Here is a 22,261-nt window from a genome sequence, read left to right as displayed (position 1 = left end):
ACCCGGGTTCGAAAGTCCTCCCATCTCTTTCATTGAAATTAATTTTTATTAGTTATTAATTATTTAAAATATTTCCGATTGATATATAACGGCAGTTCAGATTCTGTTATTTTTGACTAACAGAAAATTGGTCAATGTATGTAAAAGCCGAATTTTATTAGTTGATGTATGAAATTTGAATATTTGATGTGTTGATATATGTTTTAGCACATGATCTGAGTATATGTACTGATCGGGACCGCAACCCTCTGTTGATGTATGAATTGGCCGATTTCCCATATATTGCACGTACGTATATGCCATTTTGTTTGTAAAATATTGCATGTATATATATATATATGTAGGTAGTCTTCTGACTAAAATAGATCGGTTGTATTTTATTAATCAACCTCTTCTCAGTATTAAATTAACAAATAGAAACCTAACGGACGAACATGAAGTATAATGTAACTTAAGTTTCTGTATTATCTTAAGTTCTTAACTAATGTATCAGCTTGTTGTTTTCACCTACGAATGGTTTTAGCACACATATTAAAAGCATATACAAGTGTGGTTTTCAATATTGTCCCTTACCATTTGTCACATGCCTCTTTCAACGCAAGTTCCTAGTATTATCAAGCGCAGAATTAATCTTGGTCTTTTGATGTCAAATTCAAATTATATTAGTATACTATATCTGTTTTAGGATATCAATTAATTGTCATCTATTTCGTCTGGTATGTAAATGAAAAAAAGTAAATGGTATAATGAAACTTACCGCTTGAATACCTCAACTGAAATGAATACAAGACATGTAGAGATTGCGTGAAGAAAGCTACGTTCATTTGGTTTTATTAATACACATATCCGAAAACATGGGTTAGAAAATTCAACAGAGAAGAAAAAACAAACAAATGAGTTATGATCAAAAAGAGAATAAGTGGACCATAAGAAAATAGAAAACAGATCGACCAAACTTCTACATAAGTCTCATCATTTTGCCTTTGATTTTAGTGGTCAATTATTGGAGTCATCAAGTTTTGGATGACATTGGCATTGATCAATCAACATGCAAATATGCTTTTGATTAATTAGGTTTAGTAGCCTTTATTTACAAAATGAATAACTTATAAAAATAAGTTACTTATATATCACTTCTTGATTTTTCTCATGGAAACGTATGTATTAAAAATAATTGTTTGTTAACTTTTTTTTTTGGCAATAAAACTGTTTGATAATATTTGATGGTGAAGAGTGAAAATGATGCTATTTTGATTCTATCTAAGAAAATGACATTTGTAGAATTTTTAGAATAGTTTGGATGGGCATCATATTAGTTGTACGACACTTATATTGTCCCGATCATTGACGATTAACAGTCATGAGAAGCCGCGACCATATCAAATCAACATCACCAATTGAATATGTAACTCATCTATTTGACCTTCAATTAGCTAGGTTGGTGCCAAGTAGATAATGCTACTATAGTATTATGGGTTCGTATATATTCATATTCGTAGCATATAGCAGATCGAGCACTGAGCCGTCTCACGTGCGTTCAAGAGGTCCAAAGTTCAGACCTAAATATCTAAGTGTAAGTGCACATATGGTACCCAACAGTATTGTCATTCCACAATGGTTCAGTCCTTAGAGCACCTCCATTAGTTACATACTTTATGTAGTATCTAAACAAATATAATACTCTTATATGTATAATAATTTAATTATTCAATTGTTTTTTAAAAAATAAAAGAAAAGCTATTAATTATCATGTGACAAATGTCAAAAGGGTTCAAAAAAAAATTGTTGGAAATCTTTAAAAAGAATTATTACCTCACACATAAATTATATCTCTTTCTTATTTTGTTACACTTGGACTTCTTTTTCAGATGCAATTTGGGACCCAATCACAGACAACTGCGGGATGGGATGGCAGCTTCGTGATGCAAACAACCTCATCGCGGAAAACAGTTATTCACACCGTCGCTCTGTTCCTTCGGCCCTTGTAGCTGAAGCTCTGGCGGTTAAGGCTGCGCTTTTGGCCACAGTCTCCTCTCATATTCGAAGCCTCACCGTGTTCTCTGACTCTAAGAATCTTGTGGCAATTCTCAAGAAGCAGGGACAGGATGTGGCATTACAAGGAGTGCTTCATGACATCCGAGTCTTGGCTGGCTCCTTGGACTTTATCTCGTTTCGTTTTATTCCCCGTTTGTCTAATATTGATGCTGATACTCTAGCAAAGTCTGCTTTGTTTAATTTTTCTGCTTTTGTACCTGCTGTAGAATGACAGTCTCCTTTTAAATTTTAATGGAATAGTTTGCTCAAAAAAAAAAGCTATTAATTATCATGTGACAAATGTCAAAGGGGTTCAAAAAAAAATTGTTGGAAATCTTTAAAAAGAATTATTACCTCACACATAAATTATATCTCTTTCTTATTTTATTAATATTTTTTTTTTAAAGTTGTTAGATATCCCTTCTAAATATTATGAATAAAATTTTCCTTAGAACACTTCCAGTAGTCAGAAACCATGAAGGTTTTTAAAACAAAAAGATATTAGTATTATAAAGTCCACTAGAAAAATAATATGAGTCACAAATCGTAATAACATAAAACAAATCACATTAAATATGAATTATCATTAGACGAAATAGTTAAATTGCAACAAAAATCAAAAATTAAATAATGCAGAAAGTCCACTAGAAAAATGCAGCTTCTGAATCTTGCGAGAATTTTGGTCAAAAAAAAAAAGAATCTTGCGAGAAGAGCGAAGTTAAGAGACGCCAGCGATGGCGTCACCTTTTAAAACGATGTAATCATGACAGTATCATGACGAGACGCGTCTAGATTATTAACAATAATAATCTATTCTAGTTAAAAGCATTCCACTTAAATTATAGTGATAAAATATAGAAAAAATTGCCAAAACGGAACAAAAAAACAACCACATTGTCCCCTTGCCATAAATTTCTTTTTGGTCCGTTTTTGACTCATATACCCCTGATCAACTTTAAAAATTCATATCAATTATTTTAAGAGTCAGAAAAATATGGAAAAATATTCAAAATGTACATAAACAAGAAACAATCATATGAAAATATGTTGGTTAACTAAATATTAGTATTTCACAATTTTATTTTTTGATCTACGGATGGTAGAAAACATAATCTACTATCTACGGCTGGTAGATTGTATAATCGGTTAACAACATAGATATCTACAGCTCGTAGAACATAATACTTACCGAAAAATACAATTCTACCTTCGTAGAATAAATCAGCTGCCATTTTCCTAATTTCTGAATTACGGTAGATTTCATTAACTTTATTTTCTAATATATCTACGGACACATAATCACGAAATCTGCCTATTTACCTATACTCTACGAAAGTATGATTGCTTTATCTACCAAGATACTTTATTCTACCGCAACTGGATTACATAATCTACAGTTTTTCTAACTTCTACCGACATTAGAATGTGTATTCTGCCAAATTCGAATTGTATTTTTTCCATAAATCTCTCCAAAATCTGTTGAGAATATATTGTAAATCTATAATTTCTATAACTTTTGTATTTCCTAAATTATTTTTTTAAATAGTGTTCTTTCATCACACACGATTTCTACAATTTTTTTTTTAAACTACCCCAAAAACTTGAATTTCTTGGGAAGAAGATGCGTACGTGTCAGATATGTGTCTGGTACACTCAAAATATATACCCAAAATACAGATATTATATCTACTGTTTACTTGACCTCTGTACCATTTTCTTCTCACAGTTACAATGTGTACAAAAGAACAGAAAATAAAATAAAATAAAATAAACGAATAAATGGTTGATTGTTTTTTTCTTGATCTGATGAATGTTTCTGATAATTAACAAAAGTCCAAACCAAGTTAAATAGGCTAGTCTAAGGTTGGCTCGTGTCAAGACTGTTACTAATTTCCTGTTTGGTCAGAAAAAAGGTTCATACGGTCGCGGTTGTTTGAAAGAAGAGACAAAAAAAAATGAACAAAAAGTTTGGGGGGAAGAAGACGACCGGTTACAAAACTCGTTTTAGGTTTAGATTAGGGGTTTAATTGGGATTACTGAAAAAATTATACTAATTGGACAACTTATGTTTCATATTATGGCATAGGGACAATATACTAGTTTTTTTTTCTAAATTTACAATTTTCCCAAAAATATAAAGGTAAAGTAATGCTTAAAAGAAAAAAAAAGAGGGACACGTGAGAATGTTGACTTTGAAGAAGCGGCCATACAATGCAGTGGCGCCCAAGGTTTCTTCACCATTACCTAGATACTGCCCACTTTTGTTCCCCAAGCTTAAACAATTTAAGATTCCTTTTGTGTTTTGTTTTGTTTTTTTCTTAACACTGATTGAAACTTTATTAAGAAGGACCATGAAGGTCTTCAAACGTACATCCAAAAGGGTTGAAGGGAATACCATCCCAACAGCAAAGAAATAAAGATAAAAGAAGGTTCAAACGAAAATAAAAAATGATGCCAGTAGACATCTGAGAATAGCAATTTCAGCAGACCAGCCATTAAACTCTAGGCCATTGATTCGAGCTCAACCTAACGTGACACCCAACTTGGTGCTCCTGCAGTTATATAGGATTGATATCTACGCTCCGACATAACACTCACGTGTTTTGTTTTGTTATTATAAAGATAATAACTAGATCTTGACCCGCCCAATCGGGCGGGTATTTATTTTATGTTTTTAGTTTTTTATTTATAAATGATATATTTATAATATTTAAACATAAATTTAGATTGAAAATTAACATTTGTAGTTATAATAAAAATTAAAAGTTTAAAAAAATGTTTTGATATAAATTTTAAATTCCTAATTAAAATAATATAGAAATGGGTCATAACTTTTTTCTAATTCCAAAATCTTAGTATTCTTAATAACAAATAAAATAATTTATAAATACATAAAATATATAAACATATTTGAAATTAAAATAAATTTGTTAAAAAAAAATCTTACGCCATTTTTGTTTATTTCTATAGTTTTACCCGTGGCCGTATAAATATTTGCTTTCACTTCAATTTTTTTCTTTGTTCTAATGATAATATATATATATATATATGTGTGTGTGTAAATTAATATGTATTACATAATTGTTGGTATAACATTTTAAAACAAAAAAAAATATATATTACTTTAAATAATTATATTATGTGATTTTAATCGTCTATTATATCACAGTGTATCATATAAAATCTAATATTTATAACTAATTGGACTTATATTATAAAAGTGTTATACTAACAATTTATTAATAAAATATTTTATATTTTATCTATATGATATATAATTTGATTTTTTCTTTATACAATAACAGCTTGCAGCGCAGCTAAATATATTCTTGTACAACTTAGGCAGGGAGTCATTCTTATAAAAGAGAAAATATCCATCCAGATAACACACACAAAACATGTAAAGAGAGAGAAATTAAATCAAACCATCAATGCACAGACAGAGACCCCACAGGGCATTACCGCTTCTCCTTCTCCTTCTTCCTTATTCCTTAGAAACGTGAAACCGGTACTTGTTTGCCTTGTCGTTGCATCTTGTTTCTCTGAAAAGAGCCAACCGATAGTGGAGCTCTCTTCCTGCTGCTCTCAGCCAGCTTCCGAATATGTCCTTCACTTTGGTTATGGAGGAGCATGTTATAAGAGTTGTAGCCGGGATAATTGCAAACTCGACAAAAATGTCTAGGCTCATCGGAATCGCAGTCTCTGGGCACCATCTCAGACAACTGCTCTATGTGTTCTTCACTCTTGAGATGAGTGATGAATTCGCCACATATTTTGAAAAGATCATTGCATATCTCGCAGATGAAGAGAGGATCATCATCATCATTCATCATCTCACATGCGTTGTTCATGTTGTCATTCAATAAATTTTCCCAGACAAACTCTCTGACAAAGGTTTTCTTATGGTATGGCACATTGTCAAGGGTAACTGGCCGACGATCTTTTGGATATACACAAAAGAAATTGAATCCAGTAAGCGAGATAAAACAAGGATTAGCCATGGTATAACAACGGGATATCAGCATGACGGTAGCCGGAGTTGGGTTATCCTCCGACCATTCGTCCAATAAACCTGATAAACTGTTCCCACCGCAGGGGGCGTGAGAAACAACGATTCCAGAGGAAGAGATCTCTTCCAAGAGGGCACTAGGCATGTATTCCAGGTTGCCGAAGGCATAGATGTGGACTTGAGAACGATAACCCATCTCCTTGTACAACGCAGATTCTATACACTCACGGACACGACGAGGCTCAACACCAGCGGGAACCGGACATGTGTTGAGGTCCCACCACACTCCCGTCTGCTTTTGCAACAACGCATCACCACCTCCTGCCATATCGAATCGATACCAGCCGCGACGAATTTGATTCGATTTAGGGTTTCCTCCAAATTTTATCCGAGAGTGAGGAGGAGATAGATGTATGTTTTCCATAATTTGATTTTGATGTGTGATTTTTATTTTATTATTTTTATTAATAAATATGGAAAACTATTAAATGTTAACAAAAAATTTATTAGGAAATTTATTTTGGTCAAGATTCATTCTATTAGAAAATCTATTATTTAAATTAGGAAAAGACATTAAATACTTAAATCTATCATTTAAATAAGAAAAAGACAAAATTCTCTACTATCTTTGTTACCAAACAAAATTTAATTTTTTTAAAGACTACTATCCATGTTACCAAACAAAAACTTAAATTACTTTTACTTTAATAAGATAGACTAGGTGTTTTCCTGCACCATGTGCAGTAAAAGAATTTTAAAATATTTTTTAATAGATAAATATAAATTATATTTAAATTTTATTAATATTATGAATTTTCTTTTTTATCAATATTTTAATATAAATTTGATTTAACTGAACATTATAATTAAGATAAAAAAAATTTGGTTTATTTTGAATTATATTTAAGAATGTACATGTATATATTTAAAATTATAATCTGAGGTAGATTTTTTATCTATTTGTTTTAATTAAATATATTAAATAAATATGTAAAATTGCATAATTGTCAAAAATTAAAATTAAACAATATTTATAAAATCTGTAGATATATATAAGAAACTAATAATTTTACGATTTAATCTGATTTTATGATTTAATTTTTATAATTTTCATATATTTGAAATATGTTTAATTTAAATGATATTTCGAAACTTGAAATGCTTATGAATATATTTATTTTAATGATGATTTATGAGTTATTACCATATTTTAAAAAAGTCCAAAAATATAAATCGACAATAAATGTAATATATGAGTTACTACCATATTTTAAAAAGTATACCAAAAATATAGATTAACATTAAATATAATTGTCCATGTCATATTAATCTATAAGACATGTCATCAATTTTAGTAGTCATGTCACAATTATTAATCTAGGTGTTTTCCTGCACCATGTGTAGTGATGAATTTTTTAAAAGTAAAATTTTATATTTTAAAATCTAACTTATTAATATTATATATTTTATTTTGACCAATAATTAATATAAATATCATTAATTAAGCATAAAATTAAGAGAAAATATATTTTTTTTTATTTTAAATTATATTTAAGAATATATATATATATATATATATATATATATAAAGTTAAAATCTTAAATTTAAAAAATATTTATTTCATTTGGTTAAGTATTAAATCAACTTGTACAAAATTACTAAAAATCATATAAAATTGTATAGTTATCAAAAATTTAAACTAAATAATATTTACATAATTTGTAGATATCTAAAAGAAACTAATGATATTACAATTTAAATTTTTTAAAATTCAGAAAATTTAGAAAATTTTAGATAATAAAAATTTTATAATTATAAAAATAAATTATATAATATTTCGAAATTCAAAATGTCATATTTGAATATATTTATTTTAGTGATGATTTATGACTTATTACCATATTTCCCAAAGTTTACTAAAAATATAAATCAATATTAAATCTAATATATGAGTTATTGCCATATTCTAAAAAGATTTTCAAAAAAATATATCAGCATTAAATGTAATTGTCCATGTCATATTTAACCATATGACATGTCATCAATCTTAATAGCCACGCCATATTTTTTTGTGAAAACGATTGTAGAGAAGACATGTGGCAAATCACTTCTCAAATATATACTAGGGGATTTTAGCAATAATTTAGTTTACTGATTACGAATCTTTATTTGAGTGAGCATCCTTCAAAATTATGGGCCAAATAAAATTTGGGCCCAATTGGAAACTCTCCTTTTGGGTTTTGTCTCAATGGTCGGTTTCAGTCGGTAAAAGGGTTAATACTTTAATTTTGTTTATTGCTTATTATCAGATCAATCTGAGAGGTTGTAGTTGCTGTAATGTGGGAATAATCCTTATATCAAGTGAAATACAAAACATGAATATACAAATAATGAGAGTTTACACTTAGTCTACACACTGTTGTTTATGATTCAGATTCTAAATCAACTTCAAAAACCTTGACATGGCAAAGATCTCCTCCTGCATCATCTGCGAACTTAATCTTCTTTTCCTTCTGAACAACAATATTTTCAGTATCTGGAGAATCTTCTTTGACCATACCCTGTGAAAAAAGTAGAGAATGCAGAAAAGTTATGAGCTCAAGGAAGATGAATACAAGAAAAGTTTTGTGTCAGTGAATGTAATGAGTGTAAGAAACAAACCATGAGTTTGCAAAACCGATTACAGTCACGTTCAATCATCGAAAGCCATTTCTTGCTACTCTCTTCAGTTTTTTCTGCTTTTCCAATCAAAGTTTTCACCTGACAAGAGATATCCAGTAATAAGAAAATTATTTTGAGAAAACAACAGTGAAGTTAAGACATTGAAAACGAGAACTTCATTTGGTTTAAAAGTACCTCATCTAAGTTACACTCAGGCATGTTGGAGGGGTTGCTTTCAGCTAGGAGACATCTCTTTGTGATCTGTCTCATCGATTTGAGCTCTTTCGTGAGCTTAGCTGCAACATATTGGAAATCACGTATTTGCCCTTGTGAGAAGGCAATAGCTTTCTGTGTACATCCTTGTAACGAGGTGCGTCCAGTGCTAAAAGGCTGTTGCTTTGCTGCTTGGGTAACTCGACGGGAAAACTTGTTTGTGGCTCTTTGATACTGCGTTTGCCGAGTGTTATTGTTTGCTTTTCGAATGGGTTGCTTTGGATTTGGAACCACTTCCACTCGGTCGATGCTGTCCAGCCCATGCGCCTTAAGGATCCTATGTGAGTTGTGGCTACTGAAGTAGAGTTTTCCTTTGGATTCTGGATTTTGTAAAAAAAAAAAAATAGATAAGAATCTAAAGAGAAAATGTGAAAAAATACATTTAACGATTGTGTCAATTCACTTACTTTTACACATCTTCTCAGGTGAATCGGTGTGCTCCATTGCCTTGCAAAGTTTTGCTTGAGAGTTGGGAGATAAAGTCTGGAAACCAAATGTATGTAGTGAGTAAGTGCTTTAAGAAACAGAATGTAATACGAGAAAATTACACACAGGACATACCTTTCTCCCTGAGAGTAGTTTTCCAGGTCGAGAGTGTAGCTCTTGTTGTTGGATACTGTCACTCTCTTCAGCGGTTTTAACCTCATCAGGTGGTGCCTGAAAGAGTTGTGATGATTTTTGGTCTCCTGCCTCATCTACTACATTCCCTGAGGATGAAGATTGTTGCAATCTTTCTGGTAGATGATCTTTTTCTCCTGAAATTGTGCTGTCATCAGGAACTGATTGCAAATTATCCACTGAATCACAGCAGACGTGCAACTGGAGAATATCAGTTGCTTCAGGAAGCTCATCTTTAGCAATGTCTTCGTTTCCCCACACAAGCTCGGCGTTCCCATAATCCATGGTGAGCGAATCTGAGGTATCAGTAGCAAGCATTTCTGGAGCATCAACCTTCACAATCTCCAAACCAGTTACGGTCATGTCTAAGCCAGCAAGTATTTCTGGAGCGTTTATCTTCATAATCTCTAAACCAGTTGTGATCATGTCCAAGTTAGTCTTTGAATCATTGCTTTCCTCATCTTCTTTAACTTCTTCGCTCCCCAAGCATGTATTAGTATAACTGAGGTGCTTGACACAGGCAATGGTCTCAGATTCTGAATTTTGCGTCACCTCTAATACATCCTCCTCTCTAGACGCACTACTGCACAAAACGTTGTGAAGAGCAAGAGTATCAACAAGATAACATGGAGCTTTCCTTGCATCGATGAACACTTCTGATGCATGTTCAACAGTTTTGTCAACCGGCTTTGTAGTTATGGGCTCTTCAGTGGCTACCATTCCAGGAGCATTTGCCTCTGGACCGCAATATAGAATCACTCTTGTGTCCTTGGCCAAGTCATGCATAACCTCTTCCACCAGCTCCTTATTTGAAGTAGATTCTGTCTCTTTGTCAAAATCTAGTAGAGGATCAGTGGCAATGATATTCATGGCTTCAGGAACCAAATAGCTATCATCCCAAGAAGCCTCAGTCTTGACATCACATAACACAGGATAATCACCTTTCTTTGCAGATAGAGTTGATGTAGAACCACACTTTGTTTTAAGCTCTTGCTTTTTCTTACTTCTCTTCGTATTCCAATTGCTAAGAGGCTCTTCAACGTCACATCCTTCATCTTCAGTTTGATTCTCCAGATTCACGTCGATAGTCACAGGGCAACTTACAACAAGTTCATCCCAGAAAGCCTCGGGCTTGACATCACACAACACAGGCAAATCAACTTTCTTCGCAGATGGAGAGGAAGTAGAACCACACTTTGTTTTACGCTCTTTCTTCTTCTTCTTTCTTCTCTTCGTACTCCAACTGCTAAGAGGCTCCTCAACTTCACATCCTTCCTCTTCCGTTTCAAGAGTCAAGGAGGACTCTTGTTTAACTTTAACCAGCGAAACTGTCTCAGTATCACCTCTACGTTTCCTTTTATTTTCTCTGCATTGTTTCCGAACCTTCTCCAGTGTCATATCAAAATCTTCTGTATCATTTTCCGCATCCACCTCAGCACCATGTGTCATCTCACAATCCTTCTCCAACTCCCTGACCACTCTCGACATCACCATCGGCACTTCACCTTCAGTGTTTCCCCGATTGTATACATCAACCAAAGGTTTAAACTTGAGCTTCGACTTCCCACTAGCAACCACATTCGCCACTATTTCGATCGATCCGTCTTTAATGGCACGGATACAATGCAACTGGGAACTCAAACGGGTGCTGCTCCTGACCTCCACCATTGTAATCTTAAACACAATCACTTCGTAGAGCTACAGATTAAGCTAGGAATAACCTGAAATCCACACCAACTGAACTGTTTGATATAAGGACATAGCTAACAATCAAATAACCTAAAATTTCATCCAAGCCAAAGCATAGAAACGAACTTCAACGAGCTTACTAACGCAAGTAAGTCAACAAACAATCTTCTACAGTTACACAAATCTGAGTTCGAGGATGCAACGATTAGGTTTTTAGGGGTTTTAACAATTAACAAGGCGAAACTCATTTCATGGAATATCAATTGCATAGATCCGACTTCAAATGGATCTAATTGAAAATAATTAATTAGATTCACTAAGGAGCATGCGAAAAACCCTAATTCGCTACAACGACACCTTAGCTGCAGTAAAATAGAAAAGATAATAGCAGATCCGGGTGAAATCAGATGAATGTAATCAAACAGAAACCGAATCTAGACCCGAGAGATGAGATGAATCTACCTTAAATCGTAATCGAACGCTTAATTAGATTCAGATGGAAGGAAACTGAAGGCTGAATACTGGGCTTTGAGCTCGAAACTAATCAATCTAGGGTTTAAACAAGAGGGAGAAAATGATATAAAACAAAGACGAAGAAGAAGAGAGGGAGTGAGTATCTGGGAGGCTCGTTGGAATAAAGGAAGGGCGGAAGAAGCGAGAGAGGGAGAATGACCACTTTATTATTAGCCGTGGAGGCTCTCGCGGGAAACACTTGGCGGGATCTTTGACCATTTTTGGAGCTTTTTGTAAATGGGCCTTTAAGCCCAATGAAAATGTAATAGGCCTTTAAGCTCGATTGAAGGGGTAAAAATGTAATTGTATTCAGATAAGAACATGAGGTTCATATAGCAAGTTGAGCAGCACGGCGGCGTAGATAAGGAGAGATCAATCAATCAGCAACCAAAGAACATTTCGAAACCCTAAATCTCCAATAAAGAGTTCGGAACCTTAACGCCGCCATGGCTAAGAAGAGAAAGCTCGAAGCGCAACTCACCGCCGAGGCTTCTTCTGAGCCGTCGTCGCAGAAGAAGATTGCAACCAACAACAATCAGCTTAATCAGAAAGAAGTCCAATACGAGGAAGTAGAGGAAGAGCACGAGGAGGAAGTCGAAGATGACGACAACGATGATGACGAAGAAGAAGAAGAAGATGACAATCGTATGGTGGTGGCGGCGGCGGCGTCGGGATCTGGGAATCATCAAGGAGATGACGACGACGACGACGAGCCGATTCAAGATCTGTTGGAACCGTTTTCGAAGGAACAGCTTCTGAGTCTTCTCAAAGAAGCTGCGGAGAAGCATCGCGATGTGGCAAGTCGAATCCGCGAAGTGGCTGATGAGGATCCTGTTCATAGGAAGATCTTCGTGCACGGGCTTGGATGGGATACTAAAACCGAGACGCTCATCGAAGCTTTCAAGCAGTACGGAGAGATCGAAGATTGCAAGGCTGTGTTTGATAAGGTCTCGGGGAAATCTAAAGGATATGGATTTATTCTGTTTAAGTCTAGATCAGGTGCTCGTCACGCGCTTAAGCAGCCTCAGAAGAAGATCGGGAGTCGTATGACTGCGTGTCAGTTAGCTTCTAAAGGACCAGTCTTTGGAGGAAACAACCCTGTAGCTGCTTCCTCAGGTGCCTCTATTGCTCCTGCTCAGCATTCGAACTCCGAGCATACTCAGAAGAAGATCTATGTCAGTAACGTTGGAGCAGAGCTCGATCCTCAGAAGCTGCTTGCGTTTTTCTCGAAGTTCGGTGAGATTGAGGAAGGTCCTTTGGGTCTTGATAAGTATACGGGGAGACCTAAAGGCTTCTGTCTCTTTGTTTATAAGTCAGCTGAGAGCGCCAAGAGGGCTTTAGAAGAGCCGCACAAGACCTTCGAGGGCCACGTCTTGCATTGCCAGAAGGCCATAGATGGTCCTAAACCTGGCAAGCAGCAACAGTTTAACAACAATCCTCGTTTCCCGAGGAATGATAACAGTGGTGGTTACGGTACCCCTACTGGTCATGGACATCTCATGGCTGGTAACCAAGCCGGGATGGGTACTCCAGTTCAAGCGATGAACCCAGCCTTTGGACAGGCCTTGACAGCTTTGTTAGCAACGCAGGGAGGTTTGGCGTTTAACCCAGCTCTTGGGCAGGCTTTGTTGGGTTCGCTGGGGACAGCTGCAGGTGTAAACCCAGGGGCTGGAGTTGGGATGCCAACTGGTTATGGAACTCAACCTATGACACCTGGGAGTATTCCTGGGTACGGTGGACAACCTGGGTTGCAAGGTGGATATCAGACCCCTCCACCTGGTCAGGGTGGTACAGGAAGAGGGCAACATGGTGTCGGGCATTATCCTTACATGGGCCAGTAGACGTATCATGTAGCAACTCAGGTAGAGCAATGAATATCCTCTCTTAACTTTTTATTATTTATAACTTAATATGCTTTACATTGAACTGACTTCTAAAGACAAAACTTTCTGTGTCTTAATCCATACGGTTTGCCTCTTGTCGGTTTTGTTTTGCATCACGTGATAAGAAGACGTTACTTTTGCAATTCCTATGCAACACTTTGTTACTTTTAACTGTTTTCTGAAGGGTTTTGTGTGTTTGCAGAGATTGAGATTGTGAAAACCCATTTCTTAATTTCTGAAATTGATTGTGCAGATATCAGAAATCAGTCTTTTAATATTGGCCTGGTGATTCTTCTGAAGTTTATAAGGAGCCTGATGCAAATGAAGTCTTTATGAAATGTTTACTCTTTGGTCGCTCATAAGGCCAAACTCATAAAACCTTTTAAGGAGTTTTAGTTTTCATCTACTTGTTTTTTTTTCTCTCTCTTTTCACCAACTACTCTCTTTATGCTATTCCTTAAAAAACAATGTACTATTTTCAGAGTTATGTCTATGTTTTCAGTTTTCTGAAACATGTTAAGAACTTTCGTTTGTAAAACTCAGATTCTAAGTTTTTTCAAGTTTTATAAAGTTTGATTCGATCTCTCTGCTTCGTGGTTTCATTCATGTATTTTTTTTTCTGCCTGCAGTATATCATTCTCGAATTATATTTGTAGTATATGAGTTATTTTATTTTACCTAGTAGCAAGATTCTGGAATATTTGTAATATGTTTGGCTTCTTATGGATAACACAGTACAGTCAGATGGTTCGGAGCGAAGACTTATCCGTCTCTCCTGTCCAGTTTGGAAGCTGAAGCTGCTGCCCTGTACGGGCATTGACCGTCTCAGATAGTCTTGGTTTTGGAGAGATCTGGCTCGGAGAGTGATTCCAAGGTTTTGTGATGTATGCTGTTAAACATCCATCAACCACTTGGCCAAGACTACAAAAGCTTCACAAGAGATACTCGGGAGTTATGGCAAAACTTTGAAACCTCATTTTAGGCATGCTGCTGATCTTACTGACAGAACAGGACTGCCTTATTAGGTTGTTGTACCCATTTTGCTGAGTCCAGTGAAAGAAAGGGAAAGAAACTAATGTTTGTTCTCAGCTTTGAACGCAGCTAAGGATTTGTAATATACTTCAAAACTGTCTTGAGAGGCAAATGCAAAAAAGGGGCAAAACTTTTGAGCTGTGTTTCTCCGACAACATGTGAAGATGTTTATTTCCTGCAGTTACGTTTTTGGAGATCTGTAATGTGCTACTTCCAGTTCGAGGTTATGTAATCAAATTTAAGTGTATGGAAGGATGAATTAAAAGCCCTAATTGATTAGAAGGCTTGCTGAGAGCACATGTTGTGTTAATTATTCCAAGGGAATAAACTCGATATCCCACCTTCATTAAAGTAATCGCTAGACACTAACCACAGTTACCATTTAAAAAAAAATTAAAGCTATCTTTAGCACTCAGGCACCATCGTTTTTATCTTTCGACTACTCAAAAGAAATGCATTGAAAATTCATCCACAGTATCAGAGTGTCACTTTCTCAATCAAAAGGTTTCTCTCTCTCTTCTCCTTTTTCTCTCATCCTGCGCGAAAACAAAAGAGAAAAATAACAAGAGAGAGAGAGACTCTCTCACACAGACACAGAGTCTAGGTCTGCTTTGTAAATCTCTCTCTCTCTCTATCACTCTGCACCAGTTTTCGTTCCTCTTTCCATCACTTCGAGAAAGCAAAAAAAAAAAAACTCCAAATCTCCCTCGCTTAGATCTGATCCTTTCGAAGCTCAAATTCGTTTACCCTTTTTTCCCAAAAGATCGTACCTTTTTAGTATCTTCCTCGCAAGCGTCTCTGTATCGCCGACCTTCTCTTCCGATCTCCATGTTTAGCATCTGCATTCCATAGCCCCACCCGATGCTGCATGCAATCCCCAACACCCTTTTAGATTGCTACAACAACGCGTTGATTTCTTCCTCTTCGATGTTCTGTCTCTCTGCTCTTGCATGTTTGTCGAGTCAACCTTAGGAAAACAAAAAGGTGTTACCTTTGCCTCCGATTTGATGAACTCTTTCGTGTAGAGAGCATTTCCGCGTTACTGTTAAGATTAGGGTTTCTCTGATTTTGTGGGGTCAGGATTGTTTTAGTGTTTTTTTTTCCCTTTCTATAAAAAAAAGCTTATGGATTCTCAGAGGGGTGTTGTTGAAGAAGCTAGATCTCAGTCTTTGAATAGGCAAGGCTCTCTTTATAGCTTAACACTCGACGAGGTCCAAACCCATTTGGGGAGTTCTGGCAAAGCGCTTGGAAGTATGAATCTTGACGAGCTTCTCAAGAGTGTTTGCTCTGTTGAAGCTAATCAGCCATCTTCCATGGCTATGAACGGTGCTGCAACTCAGGAGGGTCTCTCTCGTCAGGGAAGCTTGACTTTGCCGCGGGATCTTAGCAAAAAGACTGTCGAGGAGGTCTGGAAAGACATTCAGCAGGACAAGAATGGAGGTGGTAGTGGTCGTCATGAGAGGAGAGATAAGCAGCCTACTTTAGGCGAAATGACGCTTGAGGACTTGTTGTTGAAAGCAGGAGTGGTCACCGAGACTGTTCCTGGTGGAAGTGCTGGTATGGAGCAAAACATAACTCCGGTTGCGCCATGGGTTCAGTATCATCAGCTTCCGTCAATGCCGCAGCCTCAGTCATTCATGCCGTATCCGGTTGCAGACATGCAAGTAATGGTATCTCAGTCTTCTTTGATGGGTGGTTTATCAGATACGCAAACTCCAGGGAGGAAGAGGTTAGCTTCAGGGGAAGTTGTGGAGAAGACTGTGGAGAGGAAACAGAAGAGAATGATAAAGAACAGAGAGTCTGCTGCTCGTTCTCGTGCTAGGAAACAGGTGTGACAACAACTTTCTGTAATTGCAAATGTTGTGTTTTTTTCTCTCTTTCTGGTGACTAACACTGGGTGTTGATGGGCAGGCTTATACTCATGAGTTAGAGATCAAAGTTTCACGGTTAGAAGAAGAAAATGAAAGACTCAAGAGGCAAAAGGTAATGTTCTGCAGCCTTAGCCCTTATACATGCATTGATTGTGTCTTCCATTCCAACTAGAGGCAATGGTAGATGATAGAAGAATTAGCTAAGTACGGAGTTAGGCACAAGCATAGTAGACAGTAGATGATAGGAAATGAAACTATGAACGAGAGAAAGGATAAATAGGTTGCATCATCTCTTGTAAGAGTCGTTTGGCTCAAACATAACACATTACAACACTTTTTTTTACTCTTATGACAAACTTGTGATTGATAGTTTACGTTACATTGTTTGAGCTTTTGTTTATTTACTTTGCAGGAAGTAGAGAAGATCCTCCCAAGTGCACCACCACCTGATCCCAAGCGGCAGCTGAGGAGGACAAGCTCAGCTCCTTTCTGATCCGATTTCAATACTCTTTTTTTTCTGCATCTGTATCGGTTTGCTTATAAAACGAAGAGAGTGGAAAACAGTTTGTTTCTTTGTACATTCTTGACTTGGAGCAATTCTGTTAAGTTTGTTACAAACATTCGGAGTTATTTTAGTAGCAACAGCAATCTTTTTCTTTGAGTATAAAAATTGAAGACAACGTCACTTTGTAGACAGTCTGAAAAATGAATCACAAAGAGAGGAAAACTGTTTGAATTTGACAAGTCATTTACTCATGAGCCAGAGTTGTTCTCAAATATAGACATTATCTTAACTTCCATCACAAGAACTTGTTTGCTATATGTTCTGCAATAGCCAAGCTTGAAGTTAAACCAGGCGACTCGATGCCAAAGAGATTCACGAGACCAGGAACTCCATGAGTCTCCTCTCCCTGTATCAACAACACATGAGACAACAAATGCTTTCATAACAAAACCAAAGATGCCATAGAGAACAATGTTAAAGAGTTATATGTCTGATGCTTTCGAGAACAAAAGATTACCTGTATGACAAAATCTGCTGGAGGCTGTTTAGGTCCGGAAAGTTTGGGACGGATGCCTGAATAACCAGGTTCTAACGATCCATCTTTGAGACCAGGATAGTACTTTCTGATCTCTGGGTAGAATTTCTCAGCTCGTTGTGGGTTTACACCATAATCAAATCTGGATTCAAACAGCATGAAGAATAAAGATCTTGAGTAACTTCTAAACAAACAAGAAAGAGAGACATGAGAGTTTTCATGACAGATGCAATCATTACTTGTTGAGGAAGCTTGATGTGTCGTCTGTGCATTCAATCCATTCAACATCAGGACCAAACTTCACAAGTCCATTCAAATCAACAGTGACATGAACACCAAGACCTCCTTCCTCAGGTATAGGATACACAAGCTTATCAAAAGGCGGAGACTTTGCACCCGACAGCGTGAAGTAGCATCCACGAGCATAGTGAGACGAAGGAACGAACCGGTGACTTAACCCATGGAATCTCTTAGCTAGAGCTTGAGCACCTAACCCCGCAGAGTTAACAACGAGGTTAGGTATCAGCTCAAGCTCCGCTACTCCCTCACACCGAGACTCAAACGATCCAGTTCCCGCAACAAACAAATGCATCTTCCCTTCCTCAACACGACCGCTTAAAACCACTGTATTGTACGAGAACGTTGCGTGACTGTTCTCTGCTTGTCCCTGTCTGCAAACCATGAAGTCAAAACTCTTCTTCCCCAACTCCATAAACCCTAAAGATCCTAACATATCAAAAAGAAGAGATGACATAGTAGTAGTACCACTAAAGATAGCATGAAGGAATGTGTATCCACTATCCCAGACTCAGGAGAGAGCAACGCTTTAACACATCGAAGCCCCGGCTCCATCCTCATCGCCTCAAAACCTTCCAACATCCTCAAACCCGAAACTCCATTCTGAGTTCCGAGATGCATCAACAGATCCAGCTTCGGTATCTCAGAGGATCCTGTAGCAACCACAAGCTTACCAATCTTCCTATGAGAGATTCCATGTTCAGAGCAATACCTATACAGCAACTCTCTTCCTCTTACACAAAACTTGGCCTGATCAAAAGTCCACAAGATTGTTCCTTTAGAGGAGTCCATAGGACTTTGAATCTACCCTTAAATAGAAAGGTTGTATCTTTAAAGAGTTCAGAAGGACTTCGATTGCGAGACCCTTAAATAGAAAGGTTGTACCTTTAGAGAGTTTGGAGGATAATAGATTCCGGCGTGGATGACCTCGCTGTTGCGGGAACTCGTGACTGTGCCGAACGATGAGGCGGCGTCGAGGATAAGCACTTCTCTTCCGCGGAGACTGAGCTCACGCGCCACCGCTAAACCCACGACTCCGGCACCGATCACGACGGCGTCTACTCTCTCTTTAGCTATCGATTTCGCTCCGGAGCTTACTCCTCTTCCGTTGACCAGTTTCCATGTCGGTTTTGGGTTCCTCGTTGACAATCTCGTCCATCTTCTACCAAGAGAAGCTAGCATCTTCTTCCTTCTTTGAATCTTCTTGTCCTGAAGCAAATGTGGTCGTGACGATTAGACAGCATAAATACTGATGGGCTTTTGTTATTGGGCTTTACTTACATGTTGCAGCCCAGACGATACCTGCCGAAACACTGCCGTTTCAGTTCAGCGGTGAGACACTTCTTCTTCCTCTAATTTTCATTTTTGTACTTTTCTCCTTCACCCATAGCTATGGCTAGCTGGTAACATTTTTTTATCTAGTTTCTTTCTGCTGTTTTTAAATCGTAATCTGGTTTTGAAATTTAGTTTTTTTCAATCAGTAGGATGTGTAAATGATTGATTTTGGGATTGATTTTAGAGTAATAGGGGTTGATGAACTTAGGAAACTGGACAAAGTTTATATGTAATTGTGCACAAGGTGTTTGTGTAAATGCCTAGCTGAATTGTATATGGTGGCACCTTTTGATATATTGACTTGAGCCTATTGAAATGTTCTTGAATCCACTTTGGGGTCTCTTTGTTTATCAGCTGCTATTTGCTGTTTGGTTGGATTGTGGAATTGATATGCTGAGAGTTTGTGGTCTAGGAAGTAGCTGCGTGTGGGGTCAGATAGACCAACGTTTCTTCTAGCTGTTTCATGGGATTTGCCATCACCGTGGCATTACCTAGCTGTGGAAGTAAGTTCTTGCCAAGGAGGAGTTTTGGAGACAAGGGTGCTTTCTATCTTGCCGCTTGCTTCGAGTTTTGTTCTGTTTGTCGTTTCCTTCGTCCTACACGGCCTTTGTTGGGCAGACATCAAAGGTCAGTTCTTAACTTAAGAGACCATAACTAAAGCCATGGTTTGTTACTTTATTGTGCTAAGGAGTAGTGTAAGGTCCTTAAGTTTCCAAGCCTATTGCTTGTATCAAACTGAACTATATATCTAACCATGGTTTGTTGCTTTATTGTACTAAGGAGTAGTAACGTCCTTAAGTTTTTGCTTGTGTCAAAATTTCATTTAGAAGCATTCCCTTTTGCACACTTCAGCTTGTTGTTTCATGTGTCTTAAAGAAGATCTGATGATGACTTTAGCTTTCTAATGTCCTATTTTAACTGTGTGTCTTTTGGATTTTTCCAGGAGAATGTCATGGACAACAGTCAGGAGCTCGGTTGGTGGGAGCCGAACAGATCCGCCATCCGGTTCTTCAAGTAATAAAAGCTCCACACGTCCAAGACTACTCAAAGCCATACAAGATCTCAGAGCAAAGCTTCTGGTGAAAATTCAGGAGATAAAGAAAGATCTTCCCAAGAAACTGCTCTTTCTCTTGGTGGGATTCTACTCTGCAACTGCATTCTCTACGTTTATAGGACAAACAGGAGACTGGGATGTTTTATCCGCTGCATTGGCTGTAATCATAGTCGAATGCATCGGAGCTTTAATGTACAGAGCATCCGTTCCATTAATCAACAAGATGCGGAGCATAATCACCATGTTTAACTATTGGAAGACCGGACTCGCCCTTGGACTTTTCCTAGACTCATTCAAGTATGTAGTTAGACACAGTTTTGGGCAAATCTTTAAAGCTCTAGTGATGATTCCAATGAATGAAAAAACTCTTGGTTGCGTTTACAGGTTTTAGCTCAAGACCTTGAAAGCGACAAACACAACCGAAACCTGGCTCAAGAATGGACAGGGACCAGCAAAATTTGACAAGCTGTGTCTCCTTGTATGCCATGAAAGTTGTGAAAGACTTAAACTCAGGTCACTGCAAGACGTGGAAAGATCAAACCCTCTGATCTACACAAAGCAAGTCACCAGCAAACAGTGCTAGAGAGTCTGTATAGCCTTGTATGTATTTGGTTGCATCGTTGCAGATGGATACGTTTAATATAAGCATTGATGCCCTGAGTTATTTTCTCCCACTTCTCCTTTTTTCAAAGATATCACAAGCTCACAAACATCTTATGGATTTACATAGCTATGCAAGCATTTGAGATCTTCAGACTATGCTTTAAAAATGACAAGAACCAGATAGCCAAACCTCAGACTAAAAGTAGAAGAAGATAGTGCTGGTTCGACGTCGTATTGATTATCCTTAGCATAGGCGGTTCTTTTGACTCCTTTTAAAAGCTCCCACATCGGTGAAAGATAAATACGTTAGTAAAACCTCAGCAGTATAAAAGAGAAGCGAAGCCCACATTACAACTCATACCTTTCTCGGCCTTTTGGCTAAGATCAAGTGTAGTATCTGTTCTTATCAGTTTGATATCTGATATGTGGGCCATCGGCCTGCTTGATATTAAATGTATTTATTAAGGGAGAAATTCCAAAAAGATAGCTTGCTATCTGGGCTTTCATGAGTCGCCCATGCGTTGCACTATTGCACGGGCTGGCCCAACCCACCAAATCAACAGTTATAACTTTAATCTTAAAATTAAGTTCAACTAAGAGAAAATTCCTTAAAAATACACAGACTGAATTTCTTTTGCTGAAAAAATACACGAACTTTTTTGGCTTCCCAAAAAATACACAAACTAATTTTGATTGTCCATAAAATACACGAACTTTTGAATTTTGAAGGTTTCACACCTCGATTTTAACGGTGTAAACAGTGACTAACAGAATAGTAAGACGCCGTTAGACGCCGTTAATTCTGATTAAAAAGTTTATGTATTTTATGGACAACCAAAATTAGTTCGTGTATTTTTCGGGAAGCCTAAAAAGTTCATGTATTTTTTCAGCAAAGGAAATTTAGTATGTGTATTTTTAAAGAATTTTCAAATGGAGTTTGGATATTTCATATACTATTCAGAGGCTACATATCTGGACCCAATACATATCCAAAATTTTATATTTGTAAACTTTCGGTTTGGTTTTGGACCAGATATTTTCGATCTGAAAAATCCAGATCCGAAAAAAAACGGCCCAAACCCGACCCAAAGACCTGAAAAAACACATTCTCTACCACATGATGCAGGTCCGAAATTTTATATTTGTAAACTTTCGGTTTGATTTTGGACCGAATTAATGTCTAGCCGGATTCAAAAACTTGAATCGGAACTGACCCGAAAATATTCTGTCCAAAACCAAACCAAAAGTTCACAAATATTTGTTGAGTCCAATTTAGTCGAAATCTATCATATATATCTAAAAATTCACAAACAACTCTAAATTTTACATTGAAAGTTTCATATTAATT

General features: G+C 36.8%; 5 protein-coding genes and 1 non-coding gene across 11 annotated transcripts; 4 read left to right on the top strand and 2 right to left on the bottom strand.

Annotated features, from left to right (window-relative positions):
* Window positions 1-8,373: 8,373 nt before the first annotated feature.
* Window positions 8,374-11,942, bottom strand: LOC108859024 (uncharacterized). Of its 3 annotated transcripts, none has more exons than XM_018632862.2 (6): window positions 11,748-11,942; window positions 9,540-11,338; window positions 9,386-9,461; window positions 8,901-9,298; window positions 8,706-8,804; window positions 8,374-8,605 (listed from the first exon to the last, which is right to left on the bottom strand). In XM_018632862.2, exons 2-6 carry the CDS (start codon window positions 11,262-11,264, stop codon window positions 8,468-8,470), a joined length of 2,436 nt encoding a protein of 811 aa, XP_018488364.1. In that variant the 5' UTR covers window positions 11,265-11,338; window positions 11,748-11,942; the 3' UTR covers window positions 8,374-8,467. The 3 variants fall into 3 exon arrangements, with proteins under 3 accessions (XP_018488364.1, XP_018488362.1, XP_018488363.1); XM_018632860.2 differs by having other exon boundaries at window positions 9,540-11,333; XM_018632861.2 differs by having other exon boundaries at window positions 9,540-11,317.
* Window positions 11,943-12,143: 201 nt separating this feature from the next.
* Window positions 12,144-14,995, top strand: LOC108859026 (UBP1-associated protein 2A). 4 transcript variants are annotated; one of them, XR_008946524.1, is made up of 3 exons: window positions 12,144-13,660; window positions 14,417-14,706; window positions 14,783-14,995. XR_008946524.1 is itself a non-coding variant. In XM_018632865.2 (2 exons), the coding sequence occupies exon 1, from the start codon at window positions 12,245-12,247 to the stop codon at window positions 13,637-13,639; it is 1,395 nt and encodes a 464-aa protein (XP_018488367.2). In that variant the 5' UTR covers window positions 12,144-12,244; the 3' UTR covers window positions 13,640-13,660; window positions 14,417-14,995. The 4 variants fall into 4 exon arrangements, 3 of the variants coding, with proteins under 3 accessions (XP_018488367.2, XP_018488365.2, XP_018488366.2); XM_018632865.2 differs by having other exon boundaries at window positions 14,417-14,995; XM_018632863.2 differs by lacking the exons at window positions 14,417-14,706; window positions 14,783-14,995 and adding an exon at window positions 13,935-14,264.
* A 186-nt stretch (window positions 14,996-15,181) lies between these two features.
* Window positions 15,182-17,254, top strand: LOC108859036 (ABSCISIC ACID-INSENSITIVE 5-like protein 2). The gene is made up of 3 exons (XM_018632881.2): window positions 15,182-16,542; window positions 16,625-16,696; window positions 16,997-17,254. The coding sequence occupies exons 1-3, from the start codon at window positions 15,838-15,840 to the stop codon at window positions 17,075-17,077; spliced, it is 858 nt and encodes a 285-aa protein (XP_018488383.1). The 5' UTR covers window positions 15,182-15,837; the 3' UTR covers window positions 17,078-17,254.
* Window positions 17,212-19,309, bottom strand: LOC108856716 (L-2-hydroxyglutarate dehydrogenase, mitochondrial). Its single transcript, XM_018630584.2, is given in 7 exon segments — window positions 17,212-17,495; window positions 17,607-17,766; window positions 17,864-18,291; window positions 18,390-18,671; window positions 18,807-19,109; window positions 19,111-19,192; window positions 19,293-19,309. Coding segments are annotated over 7 exon segments (1,383 nt in total). The 3' UTR covers window positions 17,212-17,384.
* On the top strand, window positions 19,283-20,980 carry LOC108859763 (uncharacterized). The gene is made up of 4 exons (XM_018633669.2): window positions 19,283-19,324; window positions 19,669-19,883; window positions 20,200-20,607; window positions 20,695-20,980. Exons 2-4 carry the CDS (start codon window positions 19,720-19,722, stop codon window positions 20,699-20,701), a joined length of 579 nt encoding a protein of 192 aa, XP_018489171.2. The 5' UTR covers window positions 19,283-19,324; window positions 19,669-19,719; the 3' UTR covers window positions 20,702-20,980.
* A 290-nt stretch (window positions 20,981-21,270) lies between these two features.
* LOC130495373 (U2 spliceosomal RNA) lies at window positions 21,271-21,465 on the top strand. The gene has a single exon (XR_008934644.1). It is a non-coding gene; the product is annotated as a U2 spliceosomal RNA (small nuclear RNA).
* Window positions 21,466-22,261: the final 796 nt, after the last annotated feature.

This window comes from Raphanus sativus, chromosome 5 (assembly GCF_000801105.2).
Source record: "Raphanus sativus cultivar WK10039 chromosome 5, ASM80110v3, whole genome shotgun sequence".
Lineage (NCBI taxonomy): Eukaryota > Viridiplantae > Streptophyta > Magnoliopsida > Brassicales > Brassicaceae > Raphanus > Raphanus sativus.
The sequence above is the reverse complement of the archived record's forward strand: the minus strand, read 5'-3'. Positions and strand labels throughout refer to the sequence as shown.

Bases quoted from the DNA above. Each gene is read 5' to 3' on its own strand.
- LOC108859036 (XM_018632881.2), top strand. From the start codon at position 15,838: ATGGATTCTCAGAGGGGTGTTGTTGAAGAAGCTAGATCTCAGTCTTTG. The intron at 16,543-16,624 runs GTGTGACAACAA...GTTGATGGGCAG, and splicing joins GTTCTCGTGCTAGGAAACAG to GCTTATACTCATGAGTTAGA. The intron at 16,697-16,996 runs GTAATGTTCTGC...TTTACTTTGCAG, and splicing joins AAAGACTCAAGAGGCAAAAG to GAAGTAGAGAAGATCCTCCC.
- LOC108859026 (XM_018632865.2), top strand. From the start codon at position 12,245: ATGGCTAAGAAGAGAAAGCTCGAAGCGCAACTCACCGCCGAGGCTTCT.
- LOC108859763 (XM_018633669.2), top strand. From the start codon at position 19,720: ATGGGATTTGCCATCACCGTGGCATTACCTAGCTGTGGAAGTAAGTTC. The intron at 19,884-20,199 runs GTCAGTTCTTAA...GGATTTTTCCAG, and splicing joins TTGTTGGGCAGACATCAAAG to GAGAATGTCATGGACAACAG.
- LOC108859024 (XM_018632862.2), bottom strand. From the start codon at position 11,264: ATGGTGGAGGTCAGGAGCAGCACCCGTTTGAGTTCCCAGTTGCATTGT. The intron at 9,299-9,385 runs GTAAGTGAATTG...TACAAAATCCAG, and splicing joins ACCTGAGAAGATGTGTAAAA to AATCCAAAGGAAAACTCTAC. The intron at 8,606-8,705 runs GTTTGTTTCTTA...CTTTTTTCACAG, and splicing joins ATCGGTTTTGCAAACTCATG to GGTATGGTCAAAGAAGATTC.